Consider the following 19,523-nt stretch of genomic DNA (forward strand, 5'->3'; position numbering starts at 1 on the left):
AATTGCTCCCTCCTCTTAGACACTCCCCAGAGCAGAGACTGGGTCTCATAATTTTTTTTTTTTTTTAATCTCCAGTGCCTGGTTCAATGAATGCTTATGGTAATGAACTTCTGTGGAACCTCTCAGCAAGAGTGCGCCAGAATCAACAATCACACGGGGTTAGAGTATAAATCACTGAAGTGTGTAATATCACCTAGGTGTAATAATCATCACATCACCACCTTACTGCTGTAGAGTGCTTAAGAAGTGATTTTTCAAATCCAGAGCTCCCTTAATATTCGTAACTATCCCTGTAGAGTAACGAGGGAAAAGCATGTTACCCCAAAAAAACAGAGAAAAGGGAACGGAGATCCACGTAAGCCTCAGTGGTTTGCAAAAGGTTACACAGTCCCCGCCCCCACAGTACCGGATTCAGTTCTCTTTACTCCTCGAGAATGAAAATCCAACAAGAGCAAAAAAGAGCAAAGCTCCAACAGCAGCAGGACAGAGCAGGGAACGGGAGACGCAGCGGCTGCCCCCGCGCACAGCTCCCCCACTGCCCTCTCCCGAACCTGTACTTACCCTAGACCCGGCTCACCGCAGGAGCATGTTTCCTGCACGAGACCCCTCAGACCCGTCCGGGGCGAGGAAGACAAGATGCACAGAGACCTTCTATCTGGGCAGTCAGATTCCAGCCCACTGCAGCTAACAGATACGAGGTGCCCTGTGTCGGCCGCTTCACTGGGCAGAATGTTTCTGCTCGGGGGGTTCCAGAGCCCGAGCCCACGACACCGCTCGGTGTCCGGGCCGCTGAGCTTCCCCAGAGCTTGGCAAGCTTAATATAGCTCCCGGAGTGAAACTTGGCCTCGGCCTCTGCACACAGCCCAGTTGGCCAGGACCACAGCTCTCAGCTGACCTTTCAACCCCAATCCCTCTGTACAGACATATGGTCCAAGAAGAGCGGCCCTGCCACGCGCTCGGCTAGGAAGCTGAGTTTATGGGTTCGGTTTGGCTCAGTCAGACCGGAGCATGGTTGCTAAAAGCAGCCTTGAAGGATGGTGTCTTGCCCACTCCCCACCCACAAGCCCTGTCACTGTCTGTCACCTCACCCTGTCTTATCGCTTCACAGATACAATGGTTGCCGTATGAAACCATCTTGTTCCTTCCTTTGCTGTTCGTCCGGCTTGCCTGCTACGGTGTCACCGCTGGGAAGCAAAGACTTCGGCCACCTTATTCAGCGCTTGTCCCCAGAACGCAGGACGGCGGCCAGGACCGCCAGCTACTCGGCAGGTCCTCCTAAATAGTTGAATGAGTGGACGGGCGCGCCCTGCCAAGAGTTTACTTTCAGCCCAGAACTTGGTTTCCTTCTGTCCCCAGCCCACCGGCCGGGACCTGCCTCCCCGGAGTCCATTGGCACGAGAGAAACAAACAAGATCTCACATTCTCAGGGGTACCCAACACCAGCTCGGCTTGGGGCAGGAGTGAGAGCGGCTGAAATCCCGAGGGGCCATCCCCGCGGCCGACTGGTCCCCCACACTCTCATGGAACAGGCATGTGGGACGTTCAGAGCTGCCTTTTTTCTGCTCCCTGCCCTCGCGCCCTCGCGCCTACCGTGGCCCACACACGCTGCCTTGCAGCTCTCCTGCGTGACGTGCCACGCCCCCTTGCGGCTCTGCAGGCGCACTAATTCATCATCTTTTGATCCTTGGCAGCCAGCGGAAGATTTGGGGGTCACGGACTGAGTCAGCACCCACCACGGCAGCAAGGTGAGTGCGGCGTCATGAACACAGAGTGGGGGTCAGGACGGCGGGGCCAGAACCCCAGCTCTGCTGCCGACTGGCTGTATGCGGGGGGACCCGTCACTTGAGATCACTGGGCTCTGCTACTTCAATTGGTGGGATGAGGACAATGTGGACAGAATTAGTGGTTCTCCAGTGGGCTTTCACTAGCACCACAAGGGCCAAAATATGGGATGGGGGAGAAATGTATACTCTGAAGGAGATCCTACGGGTGAAACCATAGATTACAAACTGGAGCTAAAAGGCCTAGCCACATGTGACCCATTTGCTTGTCAAATCTTGATATCTGAATGGCTTCAAGGGAAGGGGGCAGCTCCCTGGAGACCCCACCAGCCCAGCTGACAGATGTCCGCCCAACTCACGCACCTCCGTTGCCTGCCTGGCCCCAGCTCCCGCAATCCCACTCAGTGACCACCCCCAAGGTCTTCTCCAGATGCTTGGATCCCCCAGTCGATAGATTTCTGAATCCGTTATCACCTCTAAAGTTCTGTGACTCCACATGGCTTTGCTTCCAGACCCCGCACCCAGGAAGCCTCTTGAAAGGGATGGTCTAAGGGTGGTCTCAGAAGTTCTCGCTGTATTAGGAAGAAATACTGGCGTGACAGGATTCCTGACTCTTCTCCAAAACCATAAATTCCAAGGAAGCGTCACAACCTACTAATTCCGCAGTTGGGGCAGGACGGTGTAACCCCAAAGCGAGACGCCCGTAAGTAAGAGAGGGGACGTGTCAGATGGGATTATTGTTGCTAATTCTTCACATCCTCTGCACTGTGTCTCCGTAGTACTTCCCGCTGAAACAGGCACCACCTAGTTCCCTGCCCTGCCAGGGTTAGGGTGAGCTACACAGTTCGCTTAGGCCCATGGGACACTGGTGGGCACAAGCGAGCAGAGGCTTCACTGGACCCTGCTGCTCTGGTTTTCATTTTGCACTCGCGAGACCCCACGAGAAAAGCATGCCCCCACAGCTGTCGCTCCTTTACTCTGGGACCGAGGAGCAGACCTGCACCGCGTCTGCAGACTGGCCCAGCCCCCCACCATCTGAGGCAGAGCCATCCCAGCCAACGTAAATTTGCAAGTGAGGGGGAAAAAAAAAAAGTGTGTGTTTTTGTAAACCATGATAATTTGAAGATTGTTACGCAGCATCATCCTGGCAAGAGCTGAGCACCACAGGAAAGGAAGGTGGACGACCTCGCTGCGCTGCGACATTGCCGGCAGGAAGTGGCAACCAGCCACCCTCGGGGTCCTCAGCGCAGCAAGGACATGCCGCCCACGCACACGCCCCCTCCCCTCTGTTGCAGCAGAAACACGAGGAATTAGGGGAGGTTTCCTTCTTTTCCTCCATCTCAGGGACAACAGGCCATCTTCTAGATCTGTCCATGTGCCACACCTGCCCAGTCCCCCTCTCGGGGACCAGCTCCTAGAGAGCAGACACGGCATTCTGATCATTTCCGCGTCAATATCTCCCTCAGCTTGTAGTGGAGCCGCAGTCACTTCATGGACTTGATAAACACTCATTATTGAATTGAGAAGAACAGAGAGGGGTCTGTCCCCAGAATGACAAACGGCCCTCAGAAACAAGGAAATCACTGCCAGGGCTAAACCATTAAACCACAGGGGTGGCCTGTGGGCCACAGCCTCCTGGCCCATGAGGCATGGTCGACACACTCCGTGAAGGCCCTGCAGGAGACACGACCCGTCAGCAAGCAACCTCGAAGCCCTGCCGAGCCCGGGCTCAGCTCCAGCAGCAGCCAGGGACAACCTGTGCGAGGTCGCCGCGAAGAGAAGACGGGCACCTACCTGGGAGCTGGGCGGGGCGACCAGATTGATTCCTGGAGGCGCAGGCAGTGCACCTGAGGGAGGGCCCATGGCCGACGTGATGACTCGATATGGAGAACCCAGGGCATTGAGGGGGGCCCCCACTGCACTCAGAGTCCGTGGGGCACTCACTGGGGTGTCCGTGTAGCTGGGGTGGCTGTCCATCGGCTTCCCTGTGGACAAGGCTGCCGATGGGCTCATGGACGTGGAGCCGGAGTGGCCGGGGGAGCCTGTAAGGAGAAGAGCAAAGATGAGGGGAGACTGGGGGGCACAGAGATGACCCCTCGTGGACAGAGGCCCCCTGCTTGTGTCCTGTAGCTCTCCTCTCCTCCCGACCACACTGCATATCTGTGACCCCAAGCTGCTGACACCCCCACTGAGCTGCTAGATTAAAGGCACAGGAAGAACCCACTCTCCGACAGAACACGCATCCATGTTTTAGTTCCCTGATGCCTGCCTGGAACTCACCTCGGACTGGGTCACATCAACACCCAGGGCCACAAGTGGCACAGCCCACGAGCCCCCGGCGCCTAAGGGACTGGTGGCCGGGGCCAGCCAGACGGGGAAGGGGAGTCAAGTCCAAACCCACACGTGGAGAGGAAGCGAGCAGGTGTCCAGGCTCCTCCGCAATGCCCAGTTCCACGCTCCGGGTGCTCGGAGAGCTGGGGTCGGGCTGAGCCTGCGAGGCAGGAGCGGCTCACTCGCTCACATGCGATGAACATTTTCTGAGATGCAGGTACGATTCCAGGGGCTGGGGCTTCAGAGCCCAAGAGAACACAGTTCCTGCTGTCAGGGGTCACATTCCACCATGGCAAGGCGAGGGGGGTGACGTTGTCAGACCCTTGGCCACCTGTATCTTTTGCAATTTTGTGCCCATTAAAGTCTTTGCCCTGCCTGTCTCCACAGCATGGGGCTTTATCAGCACCAGGGAAGAAGACTCAGGATGGCTGGGCATGGCTTACTGGCCACAAAAAGGCCCAGGAGGGCAAGCGTAGACAGGCCTGCCCAAGCGGTTCCTACCCCAAGCACAGGAAGCTGTGGTCACAAGTGCCCGCAGAACAGGCCTGGGCACATGATCCTCTGGTCCTATTTCTCCCAGGTAAGTTGACTCCAAGTTCCCTCATGGTGAGCCACAGTTCAAGGTGACAGAAACGGAGGGGGCCCCACTGTCCTCTCAGGAGCACAGCATGGAACCTTCTCTCCAGAAAAGAGAAGCTATAAACCCGTGGATCTGTAGCAGGAAACAGAGACCAGAGAAGCGAGAGGGCTGCCTACCCTGAATCACAGCGTGGCTTCCCCGCATGGTTTCCTGGTCATTCAAGGGGTACCTCGAGTACCTGGTGCATGCGAGATGCGAGGTGCTGTCCAAACCCTGGGGAGACCTCAGGGGTCACTCAGTGTAGCATTAGGAGCAGCATGGGGGGAGGGATGTGCTCCCTTCGAATACTGTGCAACTACTCTTAAACATAAATATTCCACTGGAAAAATGTCAGCCTGGAGTTTCTCTTGAGCTTCTGCTAACATGGTTAAGGTCTCCCAGTGGAGAGAACAGTCACTGCCACGATCAAGGAAACTCTGATCGTCCATCATTCTACCCAGGGAGTTTCCATCTATCAGGGACAATGGTCTTACAAACAGATAAATCCCGATCACCTGATCTAAGCAGCACAACTGAAGAGGAACCACACTCTGTGGGTCCACAGAGGAAGTGCCCAAGGGGTTCAAATGAACAGCTCAGACCCTTATCACATGTCCTGAATAGCATCAGGCAAATTCCATATGTTAACTCATTTCATCCTGATAATAAGCCTGTGAGGATCATTTTAGCTTTTTACAGATGAGAAAACTTATGCTCAGCCTTACCCCCACACTGTTCCGGGATGACTCGCTCTCCCCTCCATTTCTACCGAGTTCGGATTCATCCTTCAAGGTCTAAGTCAAGTGTCACCTCCTCCAGGAAGCCTTCCCTGGTGTTCCTGGTCTGGTTTGATGCCCTTTTCCATTTTTTAACAACAGCCTGCCCTTACTCATATCCTAGCATCTATTAAACTGTGTCGCCATATTTATTTATTTCCCTGTCTTTTCCATTAAACTGGGAGAGGGAGACGAGTGTCCGTTTTTGCTTCCCCACCCCCAGGAGGGTCCCTGGAGCTGCCCGGGTGTCCAGTGACAGAGCTTAGATTCCAGCTGTCAACGTGAAGCCCACGCTGTCCCCTGTGTGTGCTGTCAAGGACAGCAAGGATGATTTGGAGAGCCATCACCTCACAAAGTACAAGATGACTCAATTATGAAGGGATCTCAAGCTGAAAGTTTATCTGAAGGAGAGAGAAAAGGGCAGCTTCCAAGAACTCGAGCCAGAGAAACCAAAAATCTTCCCAGCCTGCTGGGCCACTGATTGGAAAGAACAATTTTAGACTCTTCTGAGGCCCTGGAAGCCTGTGACATTTAAAGAGGCCAATGTATATCTTGAGCCTGTTCCTAAGATGACATGTGACAGGTGAGCCGGGAGCCCGCCTGCCCTGATGGGACGCGCTCTCCCGGCTGGGACGGCGGCCCCGTCGCCCCCACAGCCCCGCCACCTGAAGGCAATCGCTGTTCCCTCCTGGCTTCAGCTTTCCAGAGACCAACCAGACGACCCTCCTACTCTCCTTTTTATTCTGTTTTACGCGGCTCTCAGAGAGCCCGCGCCTTTCACTTCTGTACCCCGAACGCGGGCCCAGAGCTGTGGGACACACTAGGACGAGGCTTCGCGTCACACTTCCGTCAACCCCAGGGTTCGCAAGGTCTGAGACCCGTAACGCAGTCGTAAGGGACACTTCGGTAGTATTTTATGGGGCCAACTCTTTAAATAGTTCTGTAATTATTTTTACAGTTTCCTTCTATTAATAGCAAGTGACTAGGCTTCTATTTTTGCACCAGATTACCTTTCTAAAAATAGCTATTTAAGTTTTCAAAAAGAGAGTAGGGGCGCCTGGGTGGCTCAGTCGCTTAAGCGTCTGACTCTTGGTTTCGTCTCAGGTCACGATCTCCGGGTCGTGAGATGGAGCCCTTCATTGGGCCCCGGGCTCAGGGAAGCCTGCCTGAGATTCTCTCTCTCTCTCTCTCCCCTTCTCCTTCTGCCCTCCCTCTGCTCACACTCTCACTCTCTAAAATAAATAAATCTTTAAAAATAAAGGAGTACAGTGACCTAGGACCAAGTCCAAGTCCAAGGGTACTCCATATGCAGAACACATGGGAATAGCGAGGAAGGGGATGTTGTGTAGGAGAAACACTGACCTGCACAAGGAACATAGGAACGTGGGCTTTGGGGAACTCACAAGTTGTTCCAGGAATAAAATAAGATGATGGGAGGGTGACTGAAATGAAAAGTACACTGTTATTAATAATAATAATAATAATAATGCCAACCAGGATATGGCTTGGCTGCTCAGTGAGGAGCCCAGCATGCCTGAGACAGACTGAAACAGGGTTAAAGCTTGGTTTGCAACGGCCTTAAAAAGTGATTGGCTTCTGCTGAGTCAGTGATCCAGAAGCGGTAGGCTCCTTTAGAACCACATTCACAAAGATAATAATAAAATCCGACAAGGCAGATGTGTCTTCCAGGATTGCAGGTTGGTTCTGTGCCTCTCCCGTGACCCAGTGGTTCTCAGACAGGAGCGTTTTGCTTTTAGAAAAGGTGGGACGCGGTGCCTCTAAGCACAGGCGTGTTTCTCAACGAGAAATGGACGCGGCCTCACAGACACAGGCCAGAGCGTGGCAGTCCACGGCACTTTCACGGCCTCCAGCCCTCTCTCCCCTTTTTCTCAAGCCACGTGGGAGCCACAGCCAGGACCAAAAGCCACCACACGCTTTCCAGAAACCCGGTTTCTAGTCCAGATCCGAAGTCAAGGTTTCCCCTAATGCTTCCCTGTTGTCCCTTCAGACCCATCTGCCCTGCTCCGGGCCCCAGCAGTCTTGCTCTCTCCCTGACCCTACCCCCTCTAACCCTTTTTGGCCACCGCCAGACTGTGCCCGCTGCCACATGCCTGGGAAGCGCCCAAACCCTCCACTCCGCGGAGCTGACGCCCTTCGCTCAGGCAAGGATTTGTTTAAACAGAAACGAAGGCATCTGATGGGGAAGGGCTAGGGGGCTTTCTCAGGTGTGTCTTCTCTCGGGGCAACATACCTAAAAAAAAGTCTTTCCTATTTCTGGGCCTCATTCTGCCCGGGGTGTCCTAGACCCTTCCGGCTGCGGCTCCGCGAATCTGGAGCAGGCTACGGTCCGGTGGCACCTCAAAGCAGCGGCGCAGGTCCCAGCCACCCGGCATGGTCTGAGTCCGGACCACTTTCCCAGGGGTCCCTGTCATCGGCAGCCGGACCCTCGGGCTCTTTGGGATTCCAGACTGCAGGCTGCGAGGCTGCGCGTCCCCAGCTATCAGAGCTGTCTGGGAACCTGCGGGGCACCTAAACTCTCCAGATTCCTGAAGTCTGCATGGGCAGCGCTGAGAGCACGGGCCTCTGGAGCCGCAAAGCTTTAAGGTTGAGTTTGAGGCTCTGCTTCTTTCCAGGCACATAAACTTGAGGAAGGAACTTGACCCGCCTGAACGCAGTTCCCCCCGCAACGTGGAGACACACACACACTCACCTCGGTGGATCGCTGAGGGCACCTGAGACTGCAGACGCCGCAGCAGCAGGTGCACTAATGCACTATCCTGTAAATGTTGTGAGGGGCGGACTGTGTGTGGCTTGAACACCGGTGCAGAAGATCACGGAGCCAGGCCTGTGCTAAATGCTCTATTAAGGACAGTCTTGGCCACACACAGTAAATCGCCACTGCTCTGAGCCCGGAGCGCCCCTCCGTGACCCCCGCCACGCTACCCTTCCCCTAGGATCGCCCAGATCACCCCATAATCCGGCCCGGGACAAAGAGGTCCTCCACGTGACCTCCAGTTGTCACATACTTTTTAATTTCTATCCCTTGCTGTTCACAATTGCCATTACGGGACCAGCCCTGAGCATGGAACGTAGCAGATGCTCAAAAGACACTTGACGAGGGGACGGGAGCAGTGATGGAATCATTTTTTTGTTAATTAATGTATATAAGTACAGAGAGTTCATCAGTAGAAATCACTTGCATCAGAAATCTCTGTCCCCGCTGTTAACCAACGCAAAAATCTCTGAGTAACAAATTGCTTGTGTGTGTGTGTGTGTGCGTGTGTGTGTGTGTGTGTGTGTGTGTGGAGGGGGGCCTTGTTGAGAAAGAGAATCTCGGGTACTCAGAACTACAGAATTCTTACCAAAGTGAGGAAGTTGCCTAGCAACCTCCTCCTCAGCCAATGAAAGGAAAATGTCAAGCGTGAGTCTTCCTGACTGGCCAGACAAGGGAGCAAGTGGCCTGGTGTGTCCAGCCCTTTGCCGCCACGCAGAGACTTTGCTGGCCTGCTAACACGGCTCTCCTGCACAGCGGAAACTCGTATGGAAGCTTGACACCGGTTACTACCCACCTCGGGGAGGGGACGGAGGTCCAGAGGCACTATCTCTGAGTCACGACTCTCCATCTGAAGTCCAGGGAGCATGGCACCGCCCAGTCCCACTCAACCCTCTCCCACGGGGCACCAGCGCACACTCAAGCCTGTCTCCTCGTCTCCGGTGGGGGAACGTGGTGCGTGAGCCCCAGAATCATAAAGCAGTCTGACACCTGGCTTGTTCTTGCTTTAAAAAGAAAAAAAAGATACTTTTTTAAAAAAATTATTATTTGAGAGATAATATTTGAGAGATGGGGCAGGGGTGGGGGGGTGGGGACAGAGGCAGAGGGAGCGAATCGTCCGCAGACTCCCCACTGAATAAGGAGCCTTCTCTCAGGACCCTGCGATCATGACCTGAGCCAAAATCCAGAGCCAATTGCTTCACCGACTCAGCCACCCCGGTGCCCCGTGGCTGGCTCTTCCTAGTGTAAGGGAAACTTATCATCCCCCGCCTCCTCCCGGCCGTGGCTTCTTGGTTCCTAACACAGGCAGGCTGCAGAGCGAGGTAGGCAGAGGCCCGCCACAGGACAGCGCTTTAACTGACACTGTTCGGCACCTCCTTCCATGACCACCAACAACAAAAGAATATAACATTCATCGAGCAATTGCCAGGAGCCAGATCTGGTTCCCGACACTTTATATACATTGACAGACTTCATACCTACAAGCCCCGTTAAGGTTGCTTTGCTTATCTCTACTGTACAAAGGCAAAAGCAGGGGTACGGAGAAATTAAAGACATCGCCCGAGGGAACAGGACTCGTAAATTATGTGCGTGGCATCTGAATGGAGGAAGGCGGCAGATCTGGGCTTTAGCCCCACCCCCACCATGAACGACCCTCCTCTGGGACTCCTCCCAGCCTTCCCCAATCTAACTTGCCACCCTACTCTGGACTTTGACCCTGGCACACTGTTAAAAGAATTTATTTTTTTTTCTTATTTGATTTTATTTTCAGTGTTCCAAGACTGTTACACGTATTACATGGAGCACTGGGTGTGGTGCAAACACAAAGACTTTATATTTTTAAATCATCTCTACACCCAACATAGGGCTCAAACTCACTCCTGATCCGGAGATCAGGAGTCCCCTGCTCTAGGGACTGGGCCAGTCAGATGCCCCTGACCGTGGCACTTTCTGACTAAGACACTCCCCTCCCAGGCTCTGGCCCCGCCCACTTCCAAGGTTTGGGGGGGGTGGGGGTTTCCATTCACCGGGGTCCTAGCTCAGCCTGACCTTTGCTTCTCCCTTCTCCAGGGGAAGGGGCACTTGGATGCCAGGAGTTTGCTAGTCCACGTTTCTTATATTTGAGTCACTGTCGGCGTGTTCAAAAGCACTGGCAAGTAAGCCTCGGAGCTTCTCGGCCACCCGGACCTGGACAGGAGGGTATCTCCGAGGCACAGAGCTCTACAGCTTAAGGGGGGCCAACTCCAAGGTGGGAGGTCCCCAACTCCCAGGCAGTAGGGAGCAGAAGCAGAAGCCACATTTCTTGATAAGAAGCCTTCTCTGCTCTCAAAGCGTTTTCTGGCTTTCTCAGTGGGGAAAATAAAGCAAAGTGACAGAAGTGGAGAGTGTGTGGGAGAAGGGGCTCAGCACCCAGGGTCCCTCAGCAGCAAGGGAGGACGCAAAGATCAGCGGCTCACGGGTTCTGCGCCCCTAGCCAGCCTCTCGGAGTCTCCCAGGGCAGTTCCGGCTTCCAGTAGGTCCCTTTAAAGGAGGGCTTGGAGCTGTTGGGGTGGGGGATGGGGTTGTTTCTCCCGGTGCTTGGGGGAGGGGGAGAGCACAGTGGCATCCCTTCTTCCTTCCCCCTCCCTGCCCCTCCCTGCTCCCATCCTGCCAGCCCCTCCCACCCCACCTCTCCTAAAATCTGCCATGATGGGGGTTGTGAAAAGCAGGCAAAGATTGATAATCAGCCTCATTATCACCAGCATTATATATAATTATAGCAAAACCTTACTCATTTCGATCAATTGAGAAAAAAATCAGTCTAAATTCTTGACAAGTTGGCAGATTACTTTTAAATTACAATTTTATTACTTCTAAGTAACACACGTGAAGAGTTTGTATTTCCAGTACCGCAAGCTAATGGTTATTAAGCGGAGATTTTATAAAATCTGCTTTAAAAGACTTCTTTGTAATTAACACCCGGTTAATATGCTAATGATGCTCCTACCAGGCTTTTTAAATTGCTTCAAAACAGATGTAACTGAAATGGGGCAACACTTTACAGTCTTACTTGTTCCATGAACTTTTTGTGTGTGTCATTTTTTTTTTTTTTTTTTTTTTTGGCAAAGGAGGAAATACAAACTAGTTCATACCATGACCAAATTTAATCACCTTTCCAAATCAGTTAGGTCATAAATTCGTAAGGCCATACTGCTTAGGATTAGAAACCAGACTTTCAGGGCTTATAGAAAAGAAAATAATCCCAGAGAGTTTTCAGGACTTGCTGAAGGCTACACGATCAGGACAAAAACACTGTGTCTTCTGGCTCCCAGGTTCAAGGTCATTCCACGCCCTACATACCATCTCTCACAAAGCTCTTCATAACGATATACTGTTTATTTCCATGTCTGTTATTGGTTCAATCAAGTCAAAAAAATATTTGTTGAGTGCCTACCATATACCAGACCCCAAGCTAGGCACTACGGAGAGAGCAGTCCCTCCTGGGAGCCAGTGCCTGGTTCATGGAAGCTTGAACCTGATTCAGAGTGGTTGGTAGGGCAGAAGTAAACCCCATTAGCTCGAGTTAGAAAAACAGGTTCAGAATGATAAAGTGACCTTTGTAAGCACTTGCTGTGAGCTATTATAGACCTAGAATCTGAGTTGAGTCTAGCACAGTTTCTGGTAACCTTTCTGCATGTAATTAATGACATCTTGCTTGGGTACCACTTTTCCTACCCAGGACCAAATTATCAACCTTGATGGTACAGGTGGATATTACGCTGTGTCTAACTCGTAAGGGAGAGGGAGGCCAGGATCCTGGAGCGGGGGCTCCTCTAACAAGGAACACTGTGCGTCTCTTTAAACCAACTCGATACAGCGGCGGACCATGGACCTGTCGTACGTCCACCAAGACAATGCCGATGACCCCACTCAAATGGAAATTTAAAAAAAAAATGCCAATGAATGTTTCAAGCATTTGCTGAGGGTGCCCCCATCTCACCCCTTGTTCCTAAAGTCCTTGCACACCCATTTTGTCCACATCCAGCTCTTGAACCCATTACCGCAATCCCTTTTTCTATCTCTCTGGACTTCTTGTTCAAAATACAGTCTTCTTAGGACTGCAATCATCTAAAATACAGTGAACAACACCCCTAGTGCATGTTAACATTAGGCAAGGCACACAGGATCATTTGTTCCCAGGGTCTAAACGCGTAAATTCCTGGGACCCATTCGCTTAACCTCAGTCCCAAGAAACCTTTCTGGAAATAAGTCATCTCCAAATGTTATACGGAGGCAGACTACAGAGCGTGTAACTAGTTTATCATTTCTTCAGGACAGGGAATGGGTCTGCCTTCTTGGAGCTCTGCACAACCCTTGTACAAGCCAGATACTTAGCCAACGTGTGCCTAACCACCAACCGGCATTCCCAGCACAGTCTAGAATATTCTCTCCCTGCTGATGAACTCTGACCTTTGCTCTACTCCCCTCATGGCTGAGGCTGAGAAGTCACAGGTACCATGACCGCCTAAATGTCTAAGAGACTGCTTCCCAATGACGCTAGTGACCAGCAAAGGAGATGATGGAGATGTTGAGTTCGCAGACATGAAAGCCAGGCCAAACAGCCTAGAAGAAACATCCCAACATATGTGTTAAGCTCCTTCTGGGCTGCTCCTCTGACTCCTAGTAAATGCTTTCTGAATTAAAGATCACAAGCTTCTCCATTTTTCAAGTTCAGATGTTGGATTCTGAAATCCCATCAGGAACTTGAGCTTGATTTCTTACCTCAAATCTTCCCGTCTCCCTCCCTGTCTCTCAATCAAGGTATTTAATAAAGACAGCAGGGGGTTCCAGGTTGTTCATGACTCATCAAAGTCAATGGCCCTGGGCCAAGGTCTCCTGAAGATTTGGAGGGGTTGAAGGTCCCAGGTCCCAGCTCTCTTTCTGCCAGATCTCAGGAGGCTTGCCCCAGAATGATTTGTGAAAACAGAACTTTCTGTAACACGCGCTGAATCCACATCTGCCTTTGCTTTGTCAGGATCGCCTGGAGTGCCGCCTGATGTTTTAAGAGCAGGCACACCTCCCCTGAAAATCTAAGCACAAAATTCTAGTGACTTTAGAACTAGAGTCTCCAAATTTTCTGAAATGGCAAGGGGGATCTTTGACCATGTGTTTACGATCCTCTAGGCTTTATTTATTAAACCCCTACACTGTGGAAAGTTAACATTGACCCTGTGGGGTGGGTAGAACCGAGTTATTTCCCCAAAGGGTGGGGGGAGGGCTCTCAGAGGCTTCCCCACCCCTCCCCCCATCTCCCCCTCCGACCACCCCAGGGAACCCAGTCTGAAGACCACAAGCAGCTGCAGGTCCGGAGCAAGCCACCCTGCTTCCCCACATGTCCTCACCTATAACTAAGGGGTCACCCCCACCCCGACCCCAACCCGCAGGCCCCTCAGTCTAGCTTTAAAGACTCAGCCCTGTGGTGGTGGGGAAGCCAGGAGGAGGTTGGTTGGAGGCAGGGATGGGAACCACTGCAGACTGGAGAGCACTCAGCCTTCTCCAGAACGATCCCCTCGGGCTTCGCAAACAGACAGGAGCCCTGACCCTCCCTGTACCTTAGCTTTCGCTACTTCATTTACGGCTCCTCTCACCCTAGGACAGGATTCGGATACGAGCGGTTGCAACAGGAGACCCTAGAGCCAGCAAAGACCCAAAGGTTTACTCTCCCGCTCTTCATAACGTTTGCTGAGCCCCACCTTAGAATATAAGGTCGCGCTCCGTGTATTAGAACAAAGCGGGGTCCATCTGGAGACTTTTTGGATTTTTGTTTTCTTAGCACCTCCCCGTGCCCAGTGCCCTGCCCCCGTGCCCAGTCATTTCAGTCATTTGCTGTAATTACACATGTCCAAAAGACGCATTATGATATGAGCACCGAGATTGTCAGTTGCTGTTATTACACATAATTCACCCATTTGTGGCAGATCTGGGACTCCATGCCCCCGCACCCCACCTCCTCTCCACCCTACCCCCCAACAAACAGCAGGTACAGCATACGGCCCCAGCACTGCAGGCAGCTCGCACCTGCCTGGATTTGGATCCTGGGTCTGCCCCTTACCAGCTGGGCGTTCTTGAGCAGTTTGCTAAACCTCCCCGTGACTCTGGTCATCTAGTCCAACAGGGATACTGTCATCACTCCCCATGATAACGGTAGTGCCTTCCCTCCAGGAGCCCTAGAGAATATTAAATGAGACGGTGTTTGCAATGCCGAGGAGAGATTTGCAATGTGGAGGAGGGCTTGGCACACAGTAGGCGCATAATACACATTAGCTACCATTTCACTCTTGTGACGACTGCTGAACCAGGACCTGGACCAATCCCATGAGAGCCCCCCACACCCAGGCATTCTAGAAAATAAATTTTTACATTCCCTGGGCCTCTGAGTCTTCCACTTTCCAATAAGAGAAAATCACAGCTTCCCCTGGGAGCCCCTGGCATCCCAGCCACCCAGCTCTGGTGGCGAAGTTCTCTGCAGATACAGAAGCGACATAATGAGGGGAAGGAAGAGGTGGAGAATTTAGATTAGTCTTTGCACAATTTCTTCCCCCAGTTCCTATTCAGCTCTCTGTCTCCTGGTAAGATTGTAAATGTTTCAGAAAATAGTTTACACTAAATATGTTCCTTCCTAAATCTCAATAAACAGTTACGCCTTCCGACATAAACCCTAACCACTTACGTCCACAGTAGTGACCACCCACACATTTGTGGAGGGGAGAAGTGTGTTCTGACGCATGCATCCGTGTACACACACACACACACACACACACACACGGCTCCCACACCCACGCACATCCTCACAGAGCCCCCCAGACATACACACAAACACGTGGGGACACGTAACTCCGACCCACCCCTCCTCTAAGGAGACTCTTAGGGGAAAAGCAGAGTGTTCCGCACAAATGTCAAGGCCAGATGGGCAGGACTCTTGCAAATCAGTGGGCCTCCAGGGGCAGCCCCAGGCAGGGCCGCAGAGTCCCTTGCTGCTGAGTGACTGCAAACTCCCCCGTGTTTTATTCCTCAGTGGCCAGGCCACAGGTCTGCGGCCACGGGGCAGGGCTGCGGCGGGAACCCAGCAAGGCCTGCGCTGCTTCCCGTGGCTTTCCGGCCTGTCCCCAAGCAAGTGTGTGGTCCACAGATGCCCTGACCGGCAGCTCAGCTGACCAGGGATACCGGAGCCCGATGGCCTGGGTTCAAATCCCGGCCAGTGCCACTTTCCGGCCCCGAGACCTTCAACACGTTACCACACTGTGCAGTGCCTCCGCTTCCTCACCTCTAAAAGCAGCGGGATCCTCGGGATCCTCGTGGTGACTCCTCGGAGGGTGGTCAGGAGCCTTCAGGGTCAAGGGCTCGCGAGGGGAGCGGGCCCGGGCTAGGGCGGCTGCAGCGACCCTTGTTCCCTGAAAGGCGAGCCCTGCTCCCCATCCTGCTCTCCCCCAGAGGATTACCGCACAATTGGATGGGGGAATTACAGGCTTTGTTTAGCCATCTTCTTAGAGGCAGCAACTGTCTCCTCCAGGCAAACAAATCTCTTACTGAGCAGCTGGCAAAGCCAGGACTTGGCGGAGAAGGAGGGAAGGGTTCTCTGCACGTCACAAGGCAGGGCGGGGCGCTGGGCACCGGGGCACCTCGGCGAGACCACCGCGGCCACCGCGACCCAGGTAGTCACCGCAGCTCAGCCCAAGGAACCGGCCCCTCTTCACCGATGGAACCATGAGCTCACATCTGGGAAGCAAAGCCCCAGACACATTCCCTGGGGGGATCTCCCACGGGTGACTTTGTGTCCCTCCCTAGAGCTCCTCACAGGGGATCCCAGGAACCCCCTGAGGTTCCATTTGCTGCTGTATAAAAAGGCAAGGGGGGGCAGGCACGAAATCACTGCATCTGCGTGTTTCCTCTCTCTGTGCTGGCTCTGCAGGTGACAGCCAGCCCAGTCCTCAGGTTTTCCCTGTGCCTCAGGGGTGTGCCAAGTTCTCAGACAGACCTCCCTGCAGCTGGGGCGGCCGGGGGCGGGGGGGATGTCCTCTGGCTCCGTGTTTTAGCACTCTGAGTCAGTGCACGCAAACAAAACGGAAAACATCAACAGAGCTAAACAAAATAATTGTTCTCCTCCCTTGGGAACAAGGAAAAGTCGCATCAGAGGGAGACATTTAAAGAACCTAGTGGCCCTTTTCCCTCTGGCTCCCCGTGTTACATTAACGTATTTTCTTCTGTGGCTGCACTGCTGTGTCTCCTTGTCTCTGAAACCGCATTACACCAACCACCAGAGCCCCCACAATCGTAAGACTCCAAACCAGCAAAAGTGCGTGCATCTTCGTGGACCTCATTTTATTTCCCAAGATTCCTAATTCATTGTTCTCCAGGAACGTTTGATTTTTCGGTTAATTTGCATGTTCAGTGCTTGAGCAAAATGGAAGAGATGAAAATATTAACTTTTACTACGGACCAAACACACAGACAGCACCAAAGTGGCTGCTTCTCCGAATGTTTGCACGTTTCAGTCTCAAAACAATACCTGAGGATGGGATTATCAGCTCCATTTTAGAGACCAAGGCACTGAGGCTCAGAGACGGGCAATTCCTTGCCTGCGGCCACACAGCTGGTATGTGAATCCAACTCCAGTTCTCTTGCTCTTTCTCTCTCCCTTTCATGCTCTTTTCACTAGATCCGATTAAAGGAGCACTATTCCAAGTTTGAGTCAGGGGTTTTCTGGAAGGTTCTCTCCCATTCAAGCCCATGTGGCCTTAGACTGGCCCCTGCCTTGTTGAGGCCTCCATTTCCACTCCAAAAATGAGAGGTCTAAGATGGTCTTCGAGGTCCCTGAGCAGACTAACATTTCGAGATCCCAGCAGGCGGCCCCGATTGAATTTGGGGCTAGACCGTCTTTATCCAACCTTGCTCTTAGCTCTTCCCCTAGATCTTTCTACCCTCAACCCTGTTTCACTCCCACTGGCTCAGAGGGTCTCCATGGCATTCATGAAGCCACAGCCTCCCAGACTTTGGGAGACCTAAGAACCTCGAAGACAAGCACATCCCTCTGACCTCAGACAACTGAATTCAGAGGGAAAAGAAAAAAAAAGTGTCTCGACTGTGAATGGGACCAAGACGGGAGCTGAGAAGGCTTTTCACACCCAGGACCCAACTATAAACGAGATCAGATGTCCCGGTCACGGCCTTGGCCACCACTCTCACTGGGTCATAGCATGAGACTGGCCCCAATGGCTTCAACATCCCCTCTTCCAGGAACACATCCGTGGCCCCCCACCTCTTGAGTCCCAGCAACAGCCTCCTCCTGCACCCCAAAGCACACAGAGCCGGAAATATGACTGTGCCTGTGTGATAAGCCTGCTCTGCACAAGTGGCAGAGCCCGTGTCTCATTCACATCTGTCTTCCCAGAACCTAATACCACGCTTGGCTCACAAACTCCCCAAGGCACCCTGAATGAAAGAGCAAGTCCCCTAGCCCAACACCACCCTGGCAGGGCCCATGGCCACCTTGCAGCGTTCCTCCACGCCTCACAGAGGGCTCTGCACAGCCAAGGAGGCAAGCTGTACCCACCCCCACCCCAGCCCTCGGATGAATTGCCTATCTGTCCACACAGGAGGTCGGGAGAGCAGGGACTTTTCAGTTCTCAAGACCTAACAAGAATTTCTGCTTTGTCCTGGCTGCCAGCATCCGCAGGGCAAAAGCTCCTCTTTGGCTCCCAAGAGCACAAGCTTCGTGCCACCAGCTGACAAGTGACAGGCCGGTCGGTCAGCTGTTGGTTCCATTTATTCAAAGCTGGACGGCTGAACTGCTTCTGCCACTGAATCGAGGGAGCCTTGAGTCCCACGGAAGGCGGCCCCTGGAAAGTGAGCCGGGGCTGCCCTCCCGGGCTTGGGGACTTGGACCTTCCGCCTGCCAGTCCCGGGAGCGCAGACTCCCGCACCCAGATCCGACCCTCCACCCTCGGAACAGAACTGCCAGCAGGGACCCTGGCAGTGGAAAGCAGCAGGGAGGGGGCGCGAGGCTATTAGCAAATCAAAAGGGAAGACAACAGAGGAAGGAAAACAGGGTGGCAAATTCAAGTGCTCCGTTTTCTTTTTAAAAAATCCGACTGTAGGGAGATCTGCGTTTCAATACAACAAGCATGCCCTTGTTACCAAGAATGGCAGGGGCTCTTAGTAGAGAGGCAAAAGCCTTTTTCACCACATCTTTCTCCTTACAAGTTGGACAATAGGTACGTCCCAGGGATACCCTCTGACTCCTCCACATTGCCCACCCGCACAGACACACTGGGTTCTAACAACGCTCGCGCTCCGTCTGGGTCTCCGATCCATTCCCGGGCAGGTGGGCTGGGACGCTCCGCGGGGCGTCTGCACGCCCGCTCTTCTGCTCGCTCATGCTGCTGTGCACGGATCCTCGCCTCCGACCACCCCTCTCCCTCCCTCCCTCCTGCACGCACAGACCCACTCCGCGGAAACGCACGACCAGGGCGGACGAACACCCCTGCCCTCCATCTAATTCACTGGCAGCCGCGTGCCCGCAGGTCGCGGCTCCCCTCCGGCCCCTCCAGACAGGTCCCCCACCCCCCACCCCCGACCCCGGGGCAGCCCCGGCGCCGGACTCACCGCCGAAGCCTGTGGGAAACTTCATGAAGTGAGAATAATTCCCGTACATGTTTACTCTTCAGTTCATGTTCCTCTCCCGAGCGTCTGCCGAAGAGCGCGGCCTCCCGGGCTCCCGCGCGCCGCCGGGGCTGCCTTCAACTCGGGCTAACAGGAGCGCTCATCGCTTCCTCGCAGCCCGGGCAGCTCGGGCTGGGCCGGCCCTCCGGGATTAGTCTGGAATCTGCCCCTCGCTCGGAGCGGCCACATCGCGCGTCCGGGCGGCGCGGCAGCTGGTGCCTGTCAGTTACCACGCACGGCGCCGCCGCCGCGCCCCGCCGCGCACGGGCTCCTGTTGCTTTGATTCACTCGGGGCTGGGCCGCCGCGTGCGCTCCGCCGGCTCCGCGCCTCCCCGGGGGCGCTGCCGGCGGCGGGCCCCGCGTCCCGGAAGCCCACGGCGCTGCGTGACCGCCCCCCGGAGGTCGGGAGCCGGGGAGGGGCGGCGGGGGCAGGGGCCGGGGGAAGCCGGCGGGGCGGGAGGGGCGGGGGGCGCTCCTCCTCGATTCGCACCCACGGACATCGATGGGGTGTTGGGCACATGCGTTTTTGCTCTCGGGCTCCGGTC

General features: G+C 54.0%; 1 protein-coding gene across 2 annotated transcripts in view; it reads right to left on the reverse strand.

Moving 5' to 3' along the window:
• The window catches only part of RXRG (retinoid X receptor gamma), a 41,187-nt gene extending 22,130 nt beyond the window's left edge, over positions 1-19,057 (reverse strand). Inside the window, exons 1-2 of one of the 2 annotated variants that reach the window (XM_044266252.1) lie at positions 18,922-19,057; positions 3,576-3,823 (exon numbers count right to left, since the gene is read on the reverse strand). In XM_044266252.1, the coding sequence (XP_044122187.1) occupies positions 3,576-3,823; positions 18,922-18,970 (297 nt within the window). In that variant the 5' untranslated portion in view covers positions 18,971-19,057. Of the gene's footprint in view, positions 1-561; positions 632-3,575; positions 3,824-18,921 lie in introns of those variants that run through there. The other variant, XM_044266253.1, reaches the window with a different exon arrangement.
• Positions 19,058-19,523: the final 466 nt, after the last annotated feature.

Source organism: Neovison vison, chromosome 10 (assembly GCF_020171115.1).
Source record: "Neovison vison isolate M4711 chromosome 10, ASM_NN_V1, whole genome shotgun sequence".
NCBI classification, from domain to species: Eukaryota; Metazoa; Chordata; class Mammalia; order Carnivora; family Mustelidae; genus Neogale; species Neogale vison.